This window comes from Mobula birostris, chromosome 14 (genome assembly GCF_030028105.1).
Source record: "Mobula birostris isolate sMobBir1 chromosome 14, sMobBir1.hap1, whole genome shotgun sequence".
Classification (NCBI taxonomy): domain Eukaryota; kingdom Metazoa; phylum Chordata; class Chondrichthyes; order Myliobatiformes; family Myliobatidae; genus Mobula; species Mobula birostris.
The window spans coordinates 46924179-46948464 of record NC_092383.1 but is presented as its reverse complement, the minus strand read 5'-3'; the positions used below and the strand labels follow the sequence as shown (position 1 = coordinate 46948464).

At 40.9% G+C, this 24286-nt stretch overlaps 1 protein-coding gene across 3 annotated transcripts in view; it reads right to left on the bottom strand.

Annotated features, from left to right (window-relative positions):
* Positions 1 to 24286, bottom strand: part of cep152 (centrosomal protein 152) — a 289528-nt gene that overhangs the window by 225340 nt on the left and 39902 nt on the right. For all 3 annotated transcript variants that reach the window (XM_072278504.1, XM_072278506.1, XM_072278505.1), the window contains exon 3: positions 14607 to 14710. In XM_072278504.1, the coding sequence (XP_072134605.1) occupies positions 14607 to 14710 (104 nt within the window). The remainder of the gene's footprint in view (positions 1 to 14606; positions 14711 to 24286) is intronic.

The following is a 24286-nucleotide window of genomic DNA, read 5'->3' as shown; positions in this document are numbered from 1 at the left end:
TAACAATTACAGCATGGATACAGGACATTTCTGCCCTTCTAGTCCGTGCCGAACGCTACTCTCACCTCGTCCCACCGACCTGCACTCAGCCCATAACCCTCCATTCCTTTCCTGTCCATAGACCCATCCAATTTTTCTTTTAAATAATATCGAACCTGCCTCTACCACTTCTACTGGAAGTTCATTCAACACTTACTTCAAGCTCCCCTGTCCTCCCCTGATAATTGACTTATCGCTATATTCATGCGAGGAAAATATGCGCTGTGTGTTTAATATTAAATTCGTTAGATAAACCCTTTTAGAAAGGAAATTGAGTGTATTAGTCACTTATCACCTATATTCGGGGTAAACACAATGTATTTGACTGCTACTCTTGTCCGTTGGCAACCATTCCCCACCACCCCCCCCGCCCTCCACTGGTTGGCCGGTCCGCAAGAATATTGTTAATATGAAAGCGATCCGCAGTGCAACAAAGGTTGGGGATCCCTGCCATATCCGATGCGGACTTCCGTGACCAGGGTTTTCCATATAGATCTATATTTCATTTTTTGGATGACTTCCATTTCCTTGATGTGTAGCCACCTGGCTATGCTTTTGATGTACATAAGCCGAGGTCATCCTCTAGGTTTACTCTCCTCAATCTTTCCACAGAGTACAAGTTTTTCTAGTTCATCTTTCCACGTGATATGTCCTAGGAATCTGAGTTGTCTTTCTCTTATTCTTGGTATGAGTGATCGAACTGCTTGGGCTCTTCTGAGAACTTCTTCATTTGATGTGTGTGTGGCCCATGGTATTTTTAACATTCTCCTGATAAAACCATAATTCAGCTGCTTCTAGTCTCTTTTCCATTGCTGGAGAAATGGTCCAGCATTCACTTCCATAAGTCAGGATAGAATAAATGTAGCACTGCAGTATTCTGTTTTTAGTGTGCGTGCTCATCTTTCTGTTAATATGGTCTTCATTTTTTGGAAAGCTTCTTTCGCCATTGCTATTCTGTATGTGATATCTGTGTCGCACCTGCCATTACTTGTTATTAGGCTGCCAAGATATTTGAATTTGTTGACTTGTTTGATGTTTGTATTTCCGATCTTGATCACACATTGTGGGATGTTTATCTTTCTGGAGATGACCATGCTTTCTGTCTTCTTGGTGTTGATTGAGAGGCCTCTGTGATTACTTTCTGCTGCCACTACAGTGAGTAGTTCTTGAAGTTTTGTTTCTGAGTCAGCTATTAGTACGATATCATCAGCATATCTTTTTTTTAATACAATTTTTGAGTTTTCAAAGTGATTACATAGAATGATAATATCTACCCTCCCCCCTCCCCTTAACCGTTCCCCCTGATCTACACCCCTACCTGAAAAAAAAGAAAAAGAAAGAAGAACTGCCTGGATATTGGAAGGTTTCCACATGCTCCATGGGATTCAAAATAAATTTAGTATATTTATTTATTACTTTCCCCAAGGGACCAACATCTTTATCGTCGGAGCAACTAAATATGCCATCCTATCTTTTGTAAATAAGGGTGCCAAATATTCAAAAATGTATCCTATTTATCTTTTAAATTATAAGTAATTTTTTCGAGTGGAATACAACTAGAAATTTCATTATTCCAACGATTCATACTTAAGTACGAATCCAATTTCCAAGTAACTGCTATAGCCTTCACGGCTACTGCCAATGCTATTTTTATAAATTCTTTCTGATATTTATTCAGTTTAAGTTTCGGTTTTATCCCTTCAATATCACCTAACAGAAATAATATAGGGTTATGTGGAAGTTGAGTTCCAGTAATTTGTTCCAATAAAACTCTTAAATTTATCCAAAAAGGTTGAATTTTGGAACAGGACCAAGTAGAATGTAAGAAAGTACCAATTTCTTGATTACACCAAAAGCATTGATCAGATAAGTTTGAATTTAATCTATTTATTTTTTGCGGTGTAATATATAATTGGTGTAAAAAATTATATTGTACTAATACAAGTACAAGGAAGCAAGGGCAAGGAAGCAAAAAGGAAATTATAGACCTGTTAGCTTGACATCCGTGGTTGGGAAGTTGTTGGAGTCGATTGTCAAGGATGAGGTTACAGAGTACCTGGAGTAATATGACAAGATAGGCAGAACTCAGCATGGATTCCTTAAAGGAAAATCCTGCCTGACAAACCTATTACAATTTCTTGAGGAAATTACCAGTAGGCTAGACAAGGGAGATGCAGTGGATGTTGTATATTTGGATTTTCAGAACGCCTTTGACAAGGTGCCACACATGAGGCTACTTAACAAGATAAGAGCCCATGGAATTACGGGAAAGTTACATACGTGGATAGAGCGTTGGCTGATTGGCAGGAAACAGAGAGTGGGAATAAAGGGATCCTACTCTGGTTGGCTGCCGGTTACCAGTGGTGTTCTGCAGGGATCAGTGTTGGGGCCGCTTCTTTTTACATTGTACATCAACGATTTAGATTATGGAATAGGTGGCTTTGTGGCTAAGTTTGCTGACAATACAAAGATAGGTGGAGGGGCTGGTAGTGCTGAGGAAATGGAGAGTCTGCAGAGAGACTTGGATAGATTGGAAGAATAGGCAGAGAAGTGGCAAATGAAGTACAATGTTGGAAAGTGTATGGTTATGCACTTTGGCAGAAAAAATAAACGGGCAGACTATTATTTAAATGGGGAAAGAATTCAAAGTTCTGAGATGCAACGGAACTTGGGAGTCCTCGTACAGGATACCCTTAAAGTTAACCTCCAGGTTGAGTCAGTAGTGAAGAAGGCGAATGCAATGTTGGCATTCATTTCTAGAGGAATAGAGTATAGGAGCAGGGATGTGATGTTGAGGCTCTATAAGGCGCTGGTGAGACCTCACTTGGAGTACTGTGGGCAGTTTTGGTCTCCTTATTTAAGAAAGGATGTGCTGACGTTGGAGAGGGTACAGAGAAGATTCACTAGAATGATTCCGGGAATGAGAAGATTAACATATGAGGAACGTTTGTCCGCTCTTGGACTGTATTCCTTAGAGTTTAGAAGAATGAGAGGAGACTTCACAGAAACATTTTGAATGTTAAAAGGCATGGACAGAGTGGATGTGGCAAAGTTGTTTCCCATGATGGAGTCGTCTAGTACGAGAGGGCATGACTTAAGGATTGAAGGGCGCCCTTTCAGAACAGAAATGCGAAGAAATTTTTTTAGTCAGAGGGTGGTGAATCTATGGAATTTGTTGCCACGGGCAGCAGTGGAGGCCAAGTCATTGGGTGTATTTAAGGCAGAGATTGATAAGTATCTGAGTAGCCAGGGCATCAAAGGTTATGGTGAGAAGGCAGGGGAGTGGGACTAAATAGGAGAAAATGGATCAGCTCATGATAAAATGGCGGAGCGACTCGATGGGCCGAATGACCTACTTCTGCTCCTTTGTCTTATGGTCTAATCTAAGTCAAACATTTATTGCATTTGTCATACTGTCAAGACACAGTCTTGATCAATTTGTTTCATCAATATTAATATTCAGATCCGTTTCCCATTTTTGTTTTGACTTGTGGATTCCTTGTTTAATTGTGTTTTTGAATCAAATTATACATACAAGAAATAAATCTTTTAATTTTTCCTTTTTGAATTAAAATTTCAATTTCATTGGGTCTTGGCAAAAACATTGTTTGACCCAGTCTGCCTTTTAAATAAGCCCTTAATTGAAGGTAACAAAAGAAAGTGTTATTTGATATTTTATATTTAGTCTTTAGTTGTTTAAATGACATCAACATACCTCGTTCATAACAGTCTCCAATAGATCTAATCCCTTTTTGGTACCAATTATATAAAAGTTGATTATCCACTGTAAAAGGAATAAATCTGTTTTGGATCAAAGGTCTCCTTGCTATTAAAGATTTCTTTATTTCATTATCAATGTTTATCTTATTCCACAGATCAATCAAATGTTTTAATATAGGAGATTATTTCTTTTCCCATATCCATTTAGATTCCCATTTATACATAAAATCTTCGGGTGTATTTTCTCCTATCTTATCTAATTCTAGTCTAATCCATGCCGGTTTTCGTTCATCAAAGAGAGATGTAATAAATCTAAGTTGATTTGATTTATAATAATTCTTAAAGTTTGGAAGTTGTAACCCTCCTAACTCAAATTTACATGTCAATTTTTCCAATGATATTCTTGACATCTTACCTTTCCAAAGAAATTTTCTCACACATTAATTTAACTCTTGAAAAAATTTCTGTGGCAATTTCATTGGTAATGTTTGAAACAAATACTGTAATCTGGGAAATATATTCATTTTTCCAATATTGACTCTACCCACTAATGTTATTGGTAGTATCATCCATTTGTCAAGATCTTCTTGAATTTTTTTCAATAGTGGTAAATAATTAAATTTATATAAATTCTTCACATCATTATCAAGTCTTATCCCTAAATACTTTATGCCATTTACCGGCCATCTAAATTGGGTTGCTAATCGACATAGTCTCCTTTAGTAAGAGGTAAAATTTCACTTTTATCCCAATTTATTTTATACCCTGATACTTTCCCATATTCATCCAACCTAGAAGATAATTTACATAACGAATGCTGTGGGTTTGTTAAGTAAATCAAAACATCATCAGCAAAGAGATTAATTTTATATTCCTCCTGATTAACTCTAAAACCCTTAATACCTGAATCAATTTGAATTAGTTCTGCTAATGGTTCTATCGCCAATATAAATAAAGCAGGTGATAATGGACAACCTTGTCTAGTTGACCTTTTTAACTGGAATGGTGTTGAAATTTGACTATTTGTCACTACTTTAGCATTAGGGTTAGTATTTAAAGTTTTAATCCAGTTTATAAAAGATGTTCCTAACCCATATTTTTCTAATACTTCAAATAAAAAATCCCATTCCAATCTATCAAATGCTTTTTCTGCATCCAAGGCTACTACTATACTCATCTCCTCTCTTTTTTGTGCCAAATGAATTATACCGAGTAGCTGAGTTACATTATCGGCCAATTGTCTAATTTTAATAAATCCTGTTTGATCCATGTGTACTAATTTTGGTAAATATTTAGATAACCTATTTGATAAAATTTTTGCGATTATTTTATAATCCATGTTCAACAAAGAAATAGGCCTATATGATGCTGATTTTAAAGGATCTCTATCTTTTTTTGGCAATACTATTACAATCGCTGTTGAGAAAGATTCTGGGAGTTTATGTATTTTTTCCGCTTGACATATTAACTCCATAAAAGGAAGAAATAATAAATCTTTAAACTTTTTATAAAATTCAGGTGGAAAACCATCCTCTCCTGGAGATTTATTACTTTGAAGTGATCCTAAAGCTTCTTCAACCTCTTTTAATGTAAAAGGCATATCTAATCCCTTCTATTCTTCCGAATTCAATTTTGGAAGAGTTACTTGTGATAAAAACCTTTCTATCTCATTAACATTATTTTGTGATTCCAATTGAAATAATTCAGAATAGAAACTTCTGAAGGTTTCATTAATTTCTAAAGGTTTATAAGTAATTTTATTTGCACTTGTTCTAATTGCATTTATCGTTTTGGAGCCTGTTCTGTTTTCAACTGCCAAGCAAGAATTTTGTGTGCTCTCTCACCTAACTCATAATACCTTAGCTTAGTTCTCATGATTGCTTTTTCCATTCTATATGTCTGAAGCACATTATATTGTAACTTCTTATTGACAAGCTATCTTCGTTTTTCTTCTGTCATATGTCTATGAGATTCTCTTTCTAATTTAGTAATCTCTTTTTCCAATTGATCTAGTTCTGCCATATATTCTTTCTTAATTTTAGACTTACATCTTATTATCTGACCCTCAAATATGCTTTCATCGCATCCCATAGTATAAATTTATCATCCACTGAATGAGTTTGTATCCAAAAAAAATTGGATCTGTTTTTTCATAAAATCACAAAAATCTTGACGTTTTAATAATGTTGAATTAAATCTCCAAGTCACTTCTTCCTTATCAGTCATTATTATTGTCATTAATAAAGGAGAGTGATCTGACAATATTCTTGCTTTATATTCCATATTTTTCACTCTGTGTTGAATATTCATTGATAATAGGAAAAGATCTATCCTTGAGTAAGTTTTGTCTCTATTAGAATAGAACGAATAGCCTCTTTCTTTGGGATTGATTCTTCTCCATATATCAATCAAATTTAAATCTTTCATCAATGATAAAGTTAGTTTTACTACCTTCGATTAACTAACAGCCTTAGTTGATCTATCTAAGACTGGGTATAGGCAAAAATTAAAATCTCCTATTAATATTTTTTCATGTGCATCAGCCAAATTCAAAAAAGCTTCTTGTATGAATTTTGCATCATTTTCATTTGGTACATAGATATTCATGAGAGTCCATAATTCAGAAAAAAGTTGATAGTGTATAATCACATATCTCCCCGCAGAATCGGTTATTACATTTTGTATTCTAATTGGTAACGTTTTATTGATCAAAATTGCTACTCCCCTCGCTTTTGAATTAAATGAAGTTGCAACAACACTACCCACCCAATCTCTCTTTAATTTCTGATGTTCTGTTTCTGTTAAATGCATTTCCTGCAAGAAGGCTAAATCTACCTTCATTTTCTTAATATGTGTTAAGATTCTTTTTCTTTTCACCGGTCCATTAAGCCTATTAACATTAAAACTCAAAAAATTCAATAAATTAGTCATTATTCTTAACAAAGTTACTCCAATCTAAAACATTACTCAGCTTCTCAACTCTCATAGTTCCTTGGGGAATCTCTTTAAGCTTCACCACGTTGCTATGTGTTTCCCTCCCAATCATCCAGGCAAAAAGAAAGAAATAAAAGATAGATATGATACAAAAAGAAAAATAACAAAATACCCCCCTACTAATGTTGTGAATGAAAAAAAACACAACACTACCCCCCTCCATTTTGCGGGTCGTGGCTATTGCCACGCTTGCACACGAGTTCCGTGGCGATTGGTCAGTATTTCTTCCAGCTCCCCCGTAACAAAAAAATTGTATATATATAGAAAAATTAATATCACTATTCCCAACTAATATTTCTCAAACCTTAACCTTTCTTCCCCTCTATCATATAATTAATAACATATTTATATATTCTTCCGCCTTTAAAAATCCAGCAAGTCTATTCCTTGACCCAATCTTCATCTTTAATCCATCTCGCTCCCCTGGGTTTGTTCCTGTATCTTCAAAGAATCTCGAACAAACTCCTCCACTTTCCGGTAATTGTCAAAAAATCTTTTTTCTCCGTTAGCCAAAAAAATCTTCAAAGTTGCAGGATAACGCAATATAAATTGATAACCATGATCCCATAGGACTTTTTTCACTGGGTTAAATTTCTTCCTTCTCTTCAAAAGTTCATAACTTATGTCAGGGTAGGAAAAAATTTTGCTCCCTTCTATCATCAATGGTCCTTTTTTATTCTTGGCAGCTTGAGCAGCTGCCGGTAGAATCCTTTCTTTGTCTTGAAATCTTAAACATTTTATTAAAATTGATCGTGGATATTGGTCATCTTGTGGTTTTGGTCTTAGAGCTCTATGTGCCCGCTCAATTTCAATTGATCGGTCTCCCTCTTTCACTTGCAAAGTTTCCGGGATCCATCTTTGAAAAAATTCTATTGGATTGTCTCCTTCTATACTTTCTTTAAGACCTACAATCTTGATATTATTTTGTCTACTAAAATTTTCCAGCACGTCCATTTTTTCCAACAGTCGATTTCTTTCCGTTTTCCAAACAAGCATATCATTTGCTGGTTTTTCCGCTCTATCGTTAATATGCTCCATTGTCCTTTCCAACTTTTGAAGTTTCTTATCCATTTTCTCCTGTCTTTTCATAGCTTTATCATACCTCATCTTCATGTCTCTAAGCTCTATTTTTAATCCTTTTAATTCAATCATTACTTGCAATAAAGCCTCTTTTATGTCTCCATCATATCCTTTACTTTTAGTCTCTTCCAGTTCTTCCTCCTCTTCTTCATCTGCGTTCTCTGCAGAATCCAATTCTGACTCTGAGGCACTTTCACTTGCAGTGGCCGTCGGTTCTTGTAGTTTGAGTTGTATCGATTTGTGCATGCCTACTTCTTTGCGCATGCGCAATTCCGGCATCTTCTTCCCAGGGACCGCTACCGCCGCCATTGTTCCCTGTTCTTCTACGCCAGAGATAAAATGTGTCTCCTCCGAAGGAGATCCAACCTGAGTCCGAGGTTCCATCGCTGCAGTAGGCCCTTTTTTCTTCCCATTTCATGGCGACTTCTCAACAACAGACTTCTTCTGTTGCGGTTTATGAGGCATATCGTAAAATAGTCTTGAGAAGTTTATAAGTAGTTTTCGGAAAGTATTTATTAACTTTGCTTTGTTTAAACAGTACTTTGCTGATTTTTCACAGGAGAGCTGGATTTACGTCTCAATCCCACATCATCACGTGACGTCCCCCGATCATCAGTATATCTGATGTTATTTATATTATGGCCTCCAATTGTGAATCCTTTGATGTCTTTGATACTTCTCAAGATATTTTCACGATACAGGTTGAATAAGTCTGGTGAAAAGACACAACCTTGCCTGACTCGTCTCATGACATTCACATACTCACTCACTTCTATTCTGATGGATGCTGTCTGGTCCCAGTGTAAGTTTCTTAAGAAACGTATATCTTTCCCATCTATGTCAAGATTTTGAAGCATTTCCAGAAGATCTTGCTGTCTGACAGTGTCAAAAGCTTTCCCTAGAGAACAGAACCTGAAACACTGGTACTGTGAAGCATTGTTCTAACCAATACACTACCATGCTGATGCTATGTAGAGCCAGATGGGGAGGGGATGACGGTTAATTTTTACAACAGCAAACACAATTAGAACAAAATATACTGTGATGGGATCCTGAATTACCCCTATGAACTGTTGTTTTGAAAAGAGAGTTATTTAACACCAACTTGTTTGTAAAAGAGAGAGAGAGACGAAGACTAACTGTGGGACTGTCACTTTAAGGAACGAGAAAGAACTGGTTAACTTTTGGATTTCTGCTAAGTTGGGGAGAGATGGCACCGAGTAGCTTCAAAGTTGCTATGGTGACCGAAGGCAGGTTATTGATACTTTTTCCAAGGACTTTTTGCCTGCTTGCACTTCTTACACAAAGGAAGGAAGGAGTTATTTGAATGACAGGTGGTACCCAGTACGGTGAGATAAATAGGAGGTCAGATGATACAGACCTCAGACACATGTTTGGACACTGAATGAGCATTGTTGTGCCCGCAGAAAAAGTGGGTTTTGGAGGATCGATCAGGCAGATCGATCTATCGCTCTTGCAGTGGGAAGAGGAAAAGGGTTGGCTGGTGGGGAGTTGTTCATGTGTCCACCCTCGCCTGGGGGATAGCTCCACCACAGAAAACCAGTCCCCTTTGTTAAAGTCACAGTCGGTGACTTTTAAAGGATTTCGAAGGACAATGAGAAGATCGACAGCGTCAGCTCACCTGAAGACTCAAATCTCTCCCTCTCCATCACTACTCAACTCAAAACCACGAACTAAACTGAACTTTACTCATCATTGTAAGACTGCATCTTTTTACCCCTAAACTTAAAGCTTGGTTTTGGTTTTTCATACATATATTTCCACACTTACTGATATATACACATATATATATATAAAATCATTGCTAACCTGTTTGATTTATTTACATTTATATTACTGTATTGCATAGTTACTAATAAATATTATTAGTTTATAGCAATACTGGATCCCAAAGTGTTTTCCATCTCTGCTGGTTCTTTATTCCCGTCATGGGGTTCGGGACACTACATATTCCATTTTAATACAAAGTGGGCATTGTATTGCTAAACTTCAGCAAATAGTTTTGTCAGTAGTCTCGTAAATCGAATGGCTGAAAGGAAGTAGCTGTTCTTGAACCTGGTGGCATGAGTCTTCAGGCTTCCATACCTCCTCCCCAAGTGGTGAGAAAGGGGTTAGGAAAGGTGAAGAGGAGAAGAAAACTGAATTGTGGGATCTCCACCACCTGGTCCAAACTTGCCACCTCCCAGCCTCTATCCCACCCGATCCCCTCCTCAATACTGTATATTAGCGATTTTTCCTATTCCCTTCCAGTTTGTGGCAGAGTCTTGATTCAAACTTTATATCTTTTGCCTCCCCAGATAGAAACATAGAAATCTACAGCACATTACAGGCCCTTCAGTCCACAATGCCAACCATGTAACCTGCTCTAGAAACTGCCCAGAATTTCCCTAGCACATAGCCCGCTAAGCCCCATGTACCTATCGAGGAGTCTCTTAAGACCCTATTGTATCCGCCTCTACCACCGTTGTCAGCAATGCTTTCCACGCACCCACCACTGTGAGAAACTTAACTCTGAAAACCCTCTTGTACCTGTTTCCAAGCACCTTAAAACTATGCCCCCTCGTGTTAGCCATTTCAACCCTAGGAAAACGCCTCTGGCTATCCAAATGATCAATGCCTTATACACCTATATCAGGTCACCTCTCCTCCTCTGTCGCTCCAAGGAGAAAAGGCCAAGCACACTCAACCTATTCTCACAAGGCATGCTCTCCAATCCAGGCAATGTCCTTGTAAATCTCCTCTGCACTCTCTCTATAGCATCCACATCCATCCTGTAGTGAGGTGACCAGAACTGAACACAGTACTCCAAGTGGGTCTAACTAAGGTCTTATATAGCTGTAACATTACCTCACGGCTCTTGAAATCAATCCCACAGTTGATGAAGGCCAACACCTTCTTAACAACACAGTCAACCTGCGCAACAGCATTGAGTATCCTATGGACATGGACCCCAAGATCTCACTGATCCTCCACACTGCCAAGAATCTTACCATTAATAATATATTCTGTCTTCAAATTAGATTGACTGAAATAAACCACTTTACACTTATCTGGATTGAAGTCCATCTGCCACTTCTCAGCCCAGTTCTGCTTCCTATCGATGTCAACCTCTGACAAACCCTCCAGACCATCCACAACACCCCAACTTTTGTGTCATCAGCATATTTTTTTTTTAACTTCAGCCAGGACATTTATAAAAATCACAAAGAGTAGCAGTTCCAGAACAGATCCCTGCAGAACACTACTGGTCACCAACCTCCATGCAGAGTACAAACCATCTACAACCACCCTTTGCCTTCTGTGGGCAATCCAATTCTGGATACACAAAGCAAGGTCTTCTTGGATCCCATGCCTCATTACTTTCTGAAGGAGCCTCACATGGGAAACCTTAACAAATGCCTTACTGAAATACCTATACACTACATCCACTGCTCTTCCTTCATCAATGTGTTTTGTTACATCCTCAAAGAATTCAATCAGGTTCATAAGGCACGACCTGTTCTTGACAAAGACATGCTGACTATCCCTAATCAGGTTATGTCTCTCCGTATGCTCATAAATCCTGCCTCTCAGGATCTTCTGCAACAACTTGCCCACCAATAAAGTAAGACTCACTGGTCTATAATTTCCAGGGTTATCTCTACTCCCTTTCTTGAACAAGGGAACGACGTTTGCAACCTTCCAATCCTCTGGCACTTCTCCGGCCCCTATTGCTGATGCAAAGATCATCACCAGAGGCTCAGCAATCTCCTCCCTCACTTTCCACAGTAGCCTAGGGTATATCTCGTCCAGCCCCGGCGACTTACCTAACAATACCTTTCAAAAGCTCCAGCAATCCTCCTTCTTAATGTCTATACACTCAGATGCTTCAGTATGCCGTAAGTCATCCCCTCAATTGCCAAGGTCCTTTTCACTGGTGAAGACTGAAGCAAAGTATTCATCAAGTATCTCTGCTACCTCCTCGGCTCCATGCACATTTCCACTCTCTCTCCTATTCTCACACAGCTCATCCTCTTGCTCTTCACATACTTGTACAATGTCTTGGGGTCTTCCTTAACCTTGCTCACCAAGGCCTTCTCATGGCCCTTCCTAGCTCTCCTAATTCCATTCTTGAGCTCTTTCCTGGAACCCTTGTAATTTTCTAGAGCTCTTAAGAGTACCTAGCTTCTTGAACCTTTTATAAACTTATCCTTTCTTCTTAACTAGATTGTCTACATCCTTTGTACACCATGGTTCCTTTACCATACCATCCTTTCCCTGCCTCATGGAACATACCTATGCAGAACGCCACGCAAATATTCCCTGAACATTTGCCACATTTCTACAGTGCATTTCCCTGAGAACATCTGCTCCCAATTTATGCACCAAAGTTCCTGCCTAATAGTATCATAATTCCCCCTACCCCAGTAACATGCTTTTCCAAATTGTCTGCTCCTATCCCTCTCCAGCACCATGGTAAAGGAGAGAGCATTGTGGTCACTACCTCCAAAATGCTCTCCCACCAAGAGATCTGACACCTGACCAGGTTCATTTCCCAATACTACATCAAGTACAGGCTCTCCTCTAGTTGGCTTATCTAAGTATTGTGTCAGGAAACCTTCCTGAACACACCTAACAAACTCCACCCCATCTAAACCCCTTGCTTTAAGGAGATGCCAGTCAATATTAGGGAAGTTAAAATCACCCATCACAACAACCCTATTATAATTGCACCATTCCAGAATCTGCCTATCTGCTCCTCGATGTCTTTGTTACTATGTGGGGGGTGGGTGGATGGTGTCTATAAAAAACACAAAATAGATTTATTGCCACCTTCCTGTTTCTGACTTCCACCCACAAAGACTCAGTGAACAATCCCTCCATGACTTCCTCCTTTTCAGCAACAGTGATACTATTCCTGATTCGCAGTGCCACTCCCCCAGCTCTTTTGCCTCCCTCCCTGTCCTTTTGAAAACATCTAGATCCTGGCACACTCAGCAGCCAGTCCAGCCCGAGACATTCAAGACTCTGTAATGGTCACAGCATCATAGTTCCAAGTATTGATCGTTGCTCTAAGTCCATTCGCCTTGCTTATGATATTCCTTGCATTAAAATAGACACATCTCAAACTATCTGGCTGAATGCTTCTTCGCTCTATCATCTGCCTATCCTCCATAATCTCCCTACAAGCTATCACTACTTGTGCACCAATGGCCCATCCTCTGCCTCTTCACTTTGGTTCTCACTCCCTTGCAATCTAGTTTGAACTTTCCCCAATAACATTAGCAAACCTTCCTCCCAGGATATTGGTTCCCCTCCAGTCCAGGAGCAACCAACCTCACTTGTACAGGTCACCCCTTCCTCAGAAAAGGTTCCAATGATCCAAGAATTTGAAACCCTGCCCCCTGCACCATTTCGTCAGCCACTCATTCATCTGCACTACCTTCCTGTTCTGACCTTCACCAGCACATGGCACTGGGAGTAATCTAGAGATTACCACCTTGGAGGTCCTGCTTGTCAGCCTTCTTCCTCACTCCCTAAACTTACTGCGCAGGACCTCCACCCCTCTCCTGCCTATGTCATTGGTACCAACATGTGTCACGACTTCAGCTGCTCATCCTCCCCTTCAAGAATATTCTGCAACCGCTCAGAGACATCCTAGCACCCTGGCAGCACCACACTATACTGGTGTCTCTTTTGCTGCCACAGAATCTCCTATCTGTCTCCCTAACTATCGAGTCCCCTATGACTGTTGCTCCGCCTGACTTCACCCTACCCTTCTGAGGCTCAGAGCCGACCATTGGTCTGGCTGCTACTGCCTTGCCCAGATAGTCATCCCCCTCAGCAGTATCCAAAGGGGTATACCCGTTGCTGAGGGGAATGGCCACAGTGGGACCCTACAATAAGTTCCTTCTTCTTTACCTCTCCTTGTGTTCACTCATCTACTCACTGAATTCTGCACTCTAGGTGTAACCACCTGCTCAAACGTCATATCAATCAATTACTCTGCCTCCCGGACAATCCTAAGTTCATCCAACTCCAGCTCCCTCTTGTGGTCTTTCATAAGCTGAAGTTGGCTGCACTTCTCATAGGTGCAGTTGTCAGGGAGACTATCAGGTTCGATGAATTCCCACATCCGACAGGAAGAGCATTCCACTGCCATATCTGCCATCCTGCATGCACTGTACAATGAACAGCCAAGACCAAATCCTCTAAACTGTTTCTTTGGCCTCAGCCTCTTCACGTCGAAGCCTCAAGTCAAAGCCTGACGGCCCTACTCTCAACGATGGCCTACTCCCAACAATGGCCGCCCCGCTTGCCCCTTCTGTACTTTTATTTAATTCGCAGTGCTCTGTTCCCGACGCTGATTGGACCTCTGGAATGTCCAAACGCCTGCAAAGCTCTCCTTTTATACAAGCTTCGCTGACCTGCGAGTAACATCTTCAAAATGCTCTGCTCCATATGCTGATTGGGCCTCTGGAACTGACCTACTGAATTCTTCTAGCACTCTGTTTTGAAGTTTTAGATTCGAGCAACTGTAGTCTCTTCTTCTTCTAATCAATATTGACACTGTTATCAACATGAACTTTATTATACCAGATCTTGGTTTATGACATTTCCAGGTATTCACATTTTCTGGTTTATATTTATACCCATCGTCAATTGGCCCACTCTTTTCCATATATCCAACCTCTCAACAAATGTATAATTGCATCTTCCTATTCGCAATACATGCAAGTCTAAATAAATATAACAATTATTAAAATAAAAACCTGTTATTAGCAGTGCAGTTGGAGAAATTCAGCTCTGGAGAAGAAACGTCTCTGCTGTCCTCCAACATGTCATCAGGAAGATCAGTCATCAACAACTGGTGTAGCTGAGTATAAAATAAATAAATAAAACATTAGTACAACAATTAAACAGACATGCACCAAATACCATATTCTGTTCCTTTAACGCACAAAAAAAAGTCAGTCATACTTATGTTCAAAACAGAAAGGATTTCCTTAGAAGTTCAAGGAGAATTGGTATGCCACCACATATCAGCACATTTCCACCTATGTATAATGGAGAACATTGTAACTGGTTGCATCACGGGCTGATATGAAGCCTACAATGTACTACCTCGCTAGAGGCAGCAGAAAGTTAAGACACAACCCTCTCTGCTACCTAGGGCATGTTTAAGAGGTGGTGCCTCAAGAAGTCAGCACCCATCATTGAAGGTCCTCACCAAACGGAACATGACCTCTCCATGTTACCACCTTTGTGGAGTTGATACAGAACCATGAAGACCCACACAAAACATTTTAAGAACAGCTCTTAAACCTCTACCATCAGATTTTTGAACTGTCCATGACACTACCTCAATATTTGTCTTTTGCACTGCTTATTTTGGTAACTTATAGTAATCTTTGCCTCTTTCATTCTATTGCTGCTACATTCTTATGTTCATAACAAATTTCACAACATATTTCAGTGATAATAAACCTTAGACCTAAATATAGCAAAATATAAAGTCAAGTGTCCACTAGTCACTATCCAAAGAGGACATAGTTACTAAAAATATCGCATTCTATTGTACTAGAAACATAGATTCCTGTATCAAACTAAAATCATTATAGTATATTATACACTCAGTGACCACTTTATCCAGTACCTTCTGTACCTTAAAATATAGGCATTGAGTGTATGCTTGTAGTCTTCTGTAGATGTAAGCCCATCCACTTCATGTTTCAATGTATTGTTTATTCAGAAATGCCATTCGGCAGACCACTATTGTAATGCATGGCTATCTGAATTACTGGCACCTTCTTGCCAGCTTGAACCAGTCTGGTCATTCTCCTCTAGCTTCTCTCATCAACAAGGCATTTTCACCCACAGAATTGCCACTCATTGGATGCTTTTTTTTAAATTTTCACACCATTCTCTGTAAGCTCTAGAGACTTTGTGCGTAAAAATTGCAGGAGATCAGCAGTTTCTGAAATCCTCAAATCACCCTGTCTGGTCCCAACAAACATTCTACAGTCAGTCAGTTAGATCCCTTTTTTCCCATTCTGATATTTGGCCTGAACAATGACTAAACCATGTCTGGGTGTTTTTATGCATTGAGTTGCTACCAAATGATGGGCAGATAGATATTGTATTAACGAGCCGTACAGGACTGAGTTCACAGGACAAGGTGGGCTAAAAGGACCCATTTCTATACTGAGTCTGCTATCATTAGAGAATGTAATCTACTGTTCCTCGCCTGTGTGCAGTAGGACCATCTTTATTTGGTTGAGTCCATCTTTGTTCTTAACGCGAGATAGGGGAGGCCGTTGATAATTGGTGAGTGCTGTACTGCATGGAGGGGAGGATGGTAGGCTGATGAGGAACGAGAAGTGCTTCTTCCGAGCATTGCATGGACTTGCCTATTTTTATCTTATTGACTCCTTTGTTTTACAGGTGAGTTATGAATTTCAATCTTCTGAGACATTTCACTGCACAAGTGCAACAATGGACACAAAAGACGTCAGTCCTTACAATAAAAACTACTTAACAATAGGTCTTACATGGATTAGTGATTCAAGTTGTCCTATTTCATTGCCTACTCTGTGGCGAACAACTTACAAATGAAGCAATGGCTCCTGCAAAATTGAAAAGACATCCAAGTACAAATCACAGCCAAATAAGACCATAAGACTGTAAGATATATAAACCATATATAACAACTACAGGATGGAAACAGGCGATCTCGGCCCTTCTAGTCTGTGCCGACCTACTCTCACCTAGTCCCACTGACCTGCACTCGGTCCATAACCCTCCATTCCCTTCCTGCCCATATATCTATCCAAATTAACTTTAAATGACAACATCGAACCTGCCTCAACCACTTTTGCTGGAAGCTCGTTCCACACAGCCACCACTCTCTGAGTAAAGAAGCTTCCCCTCATGTTACCCCTAAAATTTTGCCCTTTAACTTTCAACTCATGTCCTTTTGTTTGAATCTCCCCGACTCTCAATGGAAAAAGCCTATCCACGTCAACTCTATCAATCCCCCTCATAATTTTAAAAACCTCCATCAAGTCCCCTCTCAACCTTCTGCACTCCAAAAAATAGAGACCTAACTTGTTCAACCTTTCTCTGTAACTTAGGAGATGAAACCCAGGCAATATTTTAGTAAACCTCCTCTGTACTCTCTCAATTTTACTGACATCTTTCCTATAATTTGGTGACCAGAACTGTACAAAATACTCCAAATTTGGCATTACCAATGCCTTATACAATTTCAACATTACATCCCAACTCCTATACTCAATGCCAGCATACCCAAAAGTTTTCTTCACCACCCTATCCACATGAGATTCCACCTTCAGGGAACGATGCACCATTATTCCTAGATCCCTCTATTCTACAGCATTCTTCAATGCCCTATCATTTACCATGTATGTCCTATTTTGATTAGTCCTACCAAAATGTAGCACCTCACATTTTTCAGCATTAAACTCCATCTACCATCTTTCAGCCCACTCTTCTAACTGGCGTAAATCTCTCTGCAAGCTTTGAAAACCTACTTCATTATCCACAATGCCACCTATCTTAGTATCATCTGCGTACTTACTAATCCAATTTACCACCCCATCATCCAGATCATTAATATATATGACAAACAACATTGGACCCAGTACAGATCCCTGAGGCACACCGCTACACACCCTCCTCCAATCTGATAACCAGTTATCCACCACTACTCTCTGGCGTCTCCCATCCAGCCACTGCTGAATCCATTTTACTACTTTAATATTAATGCCTAACAATTGAACCTTCCTAACTAACCTTCCGTGTGGAACCTTGTCAAAGGCCTTACTGAAGTCCATATAGACAACATCCACCGCTTTACCCTCGTCAACTTTCCTAGTAACCTCATCAAAAAATTCAATAAGATTTGTCAAACATGACCTTCCACACACAAATCCATGTTGACTGTTCCTAATCAGACCTTGTCTATCCAGATAATTATATATATCATCTCTAAGAATACTTTCCACCAATTTACCCACCACTACCTTCAAACTCACAGACCGATAATTGCTAGGTTTACTCTTAGAACCCTTTTTAAACAATGGAACCACATGAGCAATACGCCAATCCTCCGGCACCATCCCCGTTTCTAATGACATTTGAAATATTTCTGTCAGAGACCCTGCTATTTCTACACGAACTTTCCTCAAGGTCCGAGGGAATACCTTGTCCGGACCCGGAGACTTATCCACTTTTATATTCCTTAAAAGCGCCAGTACTTCCTCTTCTTTAATCGTCATATTTTCCATAACTACCCTTTTTGTTTCCTTTACCTTATACAATTCAATATCCTTCTCTTTAGTGAATACCGAAGAAAAGAAATTGTTCAAAATCTCCCCCATTTCTTTTGGCTCCGCACATAGCCGTCCACTCTGATTCTCTAAGGGATCAATTTTATCCCTCACTATCCTTTTGCTATTTATATAACTGCAGAAACCCTTTGGATTTATTTTCACCTTACCTGCTAAAGCTGCCTCATATCTTCTTTTAACTGTTCTAATTTCTTTCTTAAGATTCTTTTTACATTTACATTCCTCGAGAACCTCATTAACTCCAAGCTGTCTATATTTATTGTAAATCCCTTTCTTTTTCCGAACCAAGTTTCCTATATCCCTTGAAAACCATGGCTCTCTCAAACTGTTAACCTTTCCTTTCAACCTAACAGGAACATAAAGATCCTGTACCCTCAAAATTTCCCCTATAAATGACCTCCATTTCCCTATTACATCCTTCCCATAAAACAAATTGTTTCAATCCACTCCTTCTAAATCTTTTTGCATCTCCTCAAAGTTAGCCTTTCTCCAATCAAAAATCTCATCTCTGGGTCCAGTCCTATCCTTCTCCATAATTATACTGAAACTAATGGTATTGTGATCACTGGACCCGAAGTGCTCCCCGACACATACCTCTGTCACCTGCCCTATCTCATTCCCTAACAGGAGATCCAACACTGCCCCTTCTCTAGTTGGTACCTCTATGTATTGCTCCAAAAAACTATCTTGCACACATTTGAAAAACTCCAAACCATCCAGCCCTTTTACAGAATGGGTTTCCCAGTCTATGTGTGGAAAATTAAAATCTCCCACAATCACAACCTTGTGCTTACTACAAATATCCGCTATCTCCTTAAAAATTTGCTCCTCCAGTTCTCGGTCCCCATTAGGTGGTCTATAATACACTCCTATAAGCATCACTACACCTTTCCTATTCCTCAATTCCACCCAAATAGCTTCCCTGGATGAGTCCACTAATCTATCTTGCCAGAGGACCACTGTTATATTTTCTCTGACAAACAATGCAACACCTCCCCCTCTTGCCCCTCCTATTCTATCACACCTGAAGCAACAAAATCCTGGAATATTTAGTTGCCAATCACACCCCTCCTGCAACCACGTTTCACTAATAGCTACAACATCATATTTACAGGTATCAATCCATGCTCTAAGCTCATCCACCTTTCTTACAATGCTCCTAGCATTAAAATAGATGCACTTAAGAAACTCTCCACCTCTTACTCTCTTTTCATCCTTAATGGAGCAAACAACTTTGTTATCTTTTTCTTCCTTGTCCCCTACATCTTTGGTCTGAGTGCTCCTGATCTCTGTCCCATGCCTATCCTCCCTCACACACTGCCTACTAACTTTCTCTATTTGTGAACTAACCTCCTCTCTCCTAGTCTCTTTAATTTGATTCCCACCCCCCAACCATTCTAGTTTAAAGTCGCCACAGTAGCCCTCGCAAATCTCCCCGCCAGGATATTGGTCCCCCTAGGATTCAAGTGTAACCTGTCCTTTTTGTACAGGTTACAACTGCGCTAAAAGAGGTCCCAAAGATCCAAAAACTTGAATTCCTGCCCTCTGCTCCAATCCCTCAGCCACACATTTATCCCCCACCTCACTGCATTCCTACTCTTACTGTCGCGTAGCACAGGCAGTAATCCCGAGATTACTACCTTTGCGGTCCTTTTTCTCAACTGCCTTTCTAACTCCCTATATCTCCTTTCAGGACCTCTCCCCTTTTCCTACCTATGTCATTGGTACCTATATGTACCACGACCTCTGGCTCCTCTCCCTCCCACTTCAGGATTTCTTGGACATGATCAGAAATATCCTGGACCCTGGCACCAGGGAGGCAAACTACCATCCAGGTCTCCAGACTGCATCCACAGAATCGCCTATCTGACCCCCTTACTATCAAGTCCCCTATTACTACTGCCCTCCTCTTCCTTTCCCTACCCTTCTGAGCTACAGGGGCTGGACTCTGTGCCAGAGGCACGGCCACTGTTGCTTCCCCCAGGTAAGCAGTCCCCCCTCAACAGTACTCAAACAGGAGTAAACAACAGAAATTCTGCAGATGCTGGAAAGTCAAGCAACACACATCAAAGTTGCTAGTGAAGGCAGCAGGCCAGGCAGCATCTCTAGGAAGAGGTACAGTCGACGCTTCAGGCCAAGACCCTTCGTCAGGACTAACTGAAGGAAGAGTTAGTAAGAGATTTGAAAGTGGGAGGGGGGGGGGAGGGGGAGGGGGAGATCCAAAATGATAGGAGAAGACAGGAGGGGGAGGGATGGAGCCAAGAGCTGGACAGGTGATTGGCAAAGGGGATATAAGAGGATCATGGGACAGGAGATCCGGGGAGAAAGACAAGGGGCGGGGGGAACACAGAGGATGGGCAAGGGGTATAGTCAGAGGGACAGAGGGAGAAAAAGAAGAGTGAGAGAAAGAATGTGTGTATAAAATAATGGATGGGGTACGAGGGGGAGGTGGGGCTTTAGCGGAAGTTAGAGAAGTCAATGTTCATTCCATCAGGTTGGAGGCCACCCAGACGGAATATAAGGTGTTGTTCCTCCAACCTGAGTGTGGCTTCATCTTTACAGTAGAGGAGGCTGTGGATAGACATGTCAGAATGGGAATGGGATGTGGAATTAAAATGTGTGGCCACTGGGAGATCTGCTTTCTCTGGCAGACAGAGCGCAGGTGTTCAGCAAAGCGGTCTCCCAGTCTGCGTCGGGTCTCGCCAATATATAGAAGGCCACATCGGGAGCACCGGACGCAGTATATCACCCCAGACGACTCACAGGTGAAGTGTCGCCTCACCTGGAAGGACTGTCTGGGGTCCTGAATGGTGGTAAGGGAGGAAGTGTAAGGGCATGTGTAGCACTTACACGGATAAGTGCCAGGAGGGATATCAGTGGGGAGGGATGGGGGGGACGAGTGGACAAGGGAGTCGCGTAGGGAGCGATCCCTGCGGAAAGCGGGTGGGGGGGGGGAGGGAAAGATGTGCTTAGTGGTGGGATCCCGTTGGAGGTGGCGGAAGTTACGGAGAATAATATGTTGGACCCGGACACTGGTGGGGTGGTAGGTGAGGACCAGGGGAACCCTATTCCTAGTGGGGTGGCGGGAAGATGGAGTAACAGCAGATGTGCGTGAAATGGGGGAGATGCGTTTGAGAGCAGAGTTGATGGTGGAGGAAGGGAAGCCCCTTTCTTTAAAAGAGGAAGACATCTCCCTCGTCCTGGAATGAAAAGCCTCATCCTGAGAGCAGATGCGGCGGAGACGGAGGAATTGCGAGAAGGGATGGCATTTTTGCCAGAAACAGGGTGAGAAGAGGAATAGTCCAGATAGCTGTGAGAGTCAGTAGGCTTATAGTAGACATCAATGGATAAGCTGTCTCCAGAGATAGAGACAGGAAGACCTAGAAAGGGGAGGGAGGTGTCAGAAATGGACCAGGTAAACTTGAGGGCAGGGTGAAAGTTGGAGGCAAAGTTAATAAAGTCAACGAGCTCAGCATGCGTGCAGGAAGCAGCGCCAATGCAGTCGTCAATGCGAGAAGGGGATGGCATTTTTGCAAGAGACAGGGTGAGAAGAGAATATATATTTTAGTTCTTTTTCCCCAGTTTTTGTCTTGTTTTAAGGTAAATAAAAGCACCTCAATTTATTTTTGCGACTCAAGCCATCTGGTTATTTTTCTTAAACAATTGACCCACAGTTTTTTGTGACACTTTCCAATCACTGATGTCAGGTTAACAGGAATATAGTTTCCTTTCTGCTGCCTCCCACCCTTCTTAAATAGTGGAATAACATTTGCAATTTGCCCACATGTAAAATTATCATGGTTATAATGCTGAGACAAGATGCAGTATGAGAAACTGAAAAGGTTTCACACTCAATGATGATGTTGCTCTCTGCTTGCAAAGATCAGAAGGAAAGAAGAGTCTTCAGGAGTAACAGCACGATCGTTGGTAACTGTAGAGGCCAATTCTGGATCTGCAAACTCTGAAGCGGTAGGGACATGGGAACAACTGGGAGGCAGGTGCCTGGGTAGTAGGCTTTCTGGATTTCTCCAAATTCTTGGCTGTACCGTGGATCAACGTTCTCCAGTGGTCTCTGTCACAAGCCAGTTGTTGCCACTTGTTGACCTCGATATTTGCCTGAGAGACCTGTCAGTGCCCATGATGGAGGTGACTGAGTTTACAATTTTCTATAGATTTTTTGATCTTGTGCAGTGCCCTATCACCATACCAGATGGTGACACAGCCAGTTAGAATGCTCTCCACATTACATCTAAAGAAAATTAGTAAGCATCTTTGCTAACATACCGAATCTGTACAAACTACTAAAGAAATATAGCCACTGTTGTTCCTTCTTTATAAATGCATCAATATTTTGGACCCTGGTTAGATGCTCACAGATGATGATACATAGGAATTTGAAATTACTCACCCTTTCCAGAGTGCAGCATGAGCTGGTTTTCCAAAAGACAAAAGAAATGATAACATCAGACACCGTACTCACACATTATGAACCACATCGTCCAGTGAAGCTTGCCATGCACTGTTCAGGATGCCACCACATCCAGACGAGAAGTATCCAGAGCTGTCAAAAACATTTACTGCAGTCCCAGAATCAGCTTCTACAACTACAATGTAGGAGGCCTCAGAACCTGAGATTGTCTCACAGTCACAAGTCTCACCTGCCAAGCAAAGTGACCACCCTTGGCAGGAAAGACATTATCCCTCAAAAAGTAAGAAATCCTCCACAGTGATTCAATCTTTAGGTCTGAATGGGACAGTTAAAATTTACTGTAGGGTCCCTCTCCCCCTCACCCTGCACCCCCCTCCCTCCCCCTCTCTGTCTCTGCACCCATGTGTCTCCCCGCCTGCCTGCCCATCTCTGTCTGTGTCTGTCTATAAAAAGCATTCACCTCTGGGGTAGTTATCATCTTTTATTGTTTTACAACATTAAATCACAGAGGATTTAATTTGTTTTTTGTTGACTGATTAACAGAAAAAGACTTCCATGTCAAAGTGAAAACTCATCGCTACAAAGTGATCTAAATACCTAATATAAAACACAAAATAATTTATGACATAAGTATTCACCTCCTTTAATATGACACACCAAATCATCACCCGTGCAGCTTTGGAAGTCACATAATTAGTTAAATGGAGATTTTTTGGGGGGAGACCTGTGTGCATTCAGGTGTTTCCACTGATGGTAGCAAAAATACACCTGTATCTGTAAGGTCCAACTGCTGATGAGTCAGAATCCTGGCAAAACCTACATCATGAAGATAAAAGAATGCTTCAAGCAACTCCACAAAAAGGTTATTGAAAAGCACAAGCCAAGATAGATACAAGAAAACTTCCAAGTCACTAAATGTCCTCCGAGTGCAAGGAGGGGACTAGTGAAGGAGGCCTATCACAATTCTGGAGGAGTTACAAGCTTCAGTAGCTGATATGGGAGACTGCACATTGAACAACTGTTGGCCAGGTGCTTTACCAGTCGCAGCTTTATGAGAGAATGCAAAGAGAAAGCCACTATTGAAAAATCTCACACGAAATCTTGGCCAGAGTTTGCCAGATGGCATGTGGGAGACTCTGAAGCCAGCTGGAAGAAGGTTGTATGATTTAATAAAACTAAAATTGAGCTTCTTGGCCAAACTAGTACTATATCTGGCTTATGCACATCAACAAAAATACACCATCCATAGGTGGCTGCTGCATCAAGCTGTGGGGATGCTTCACTGCAACAAGCTTCCATGACTTGTGAAGGTAGAGGATTAAATGAATGCAGCAAAAAACAAGTGTCCTCCGCTTTTCAAACGTTCGCTTTACGAAACCTCACTGTTATGAAAGACCTACATTAGTACCCTGTTTTCGCTAACAGAAGGTTTTTTCACTATTACGAAAAAAGTAGCGCACGAAAAAAGGCAGCGCGCGCCCCGAGCAGCCGCTCTCCCCCGGATTCAGAACAGCATTCTCCCCGGCATTGCTTAAACACGTGCCTGTGAGCAGCCGTTTGCAAGATGAGTTCTATGGTATCCGAAAAGCCTGAAAGAGCTCATAAGGGTGTTACACTTAGAACATAGAACATAGAATACTACAGCACAGTA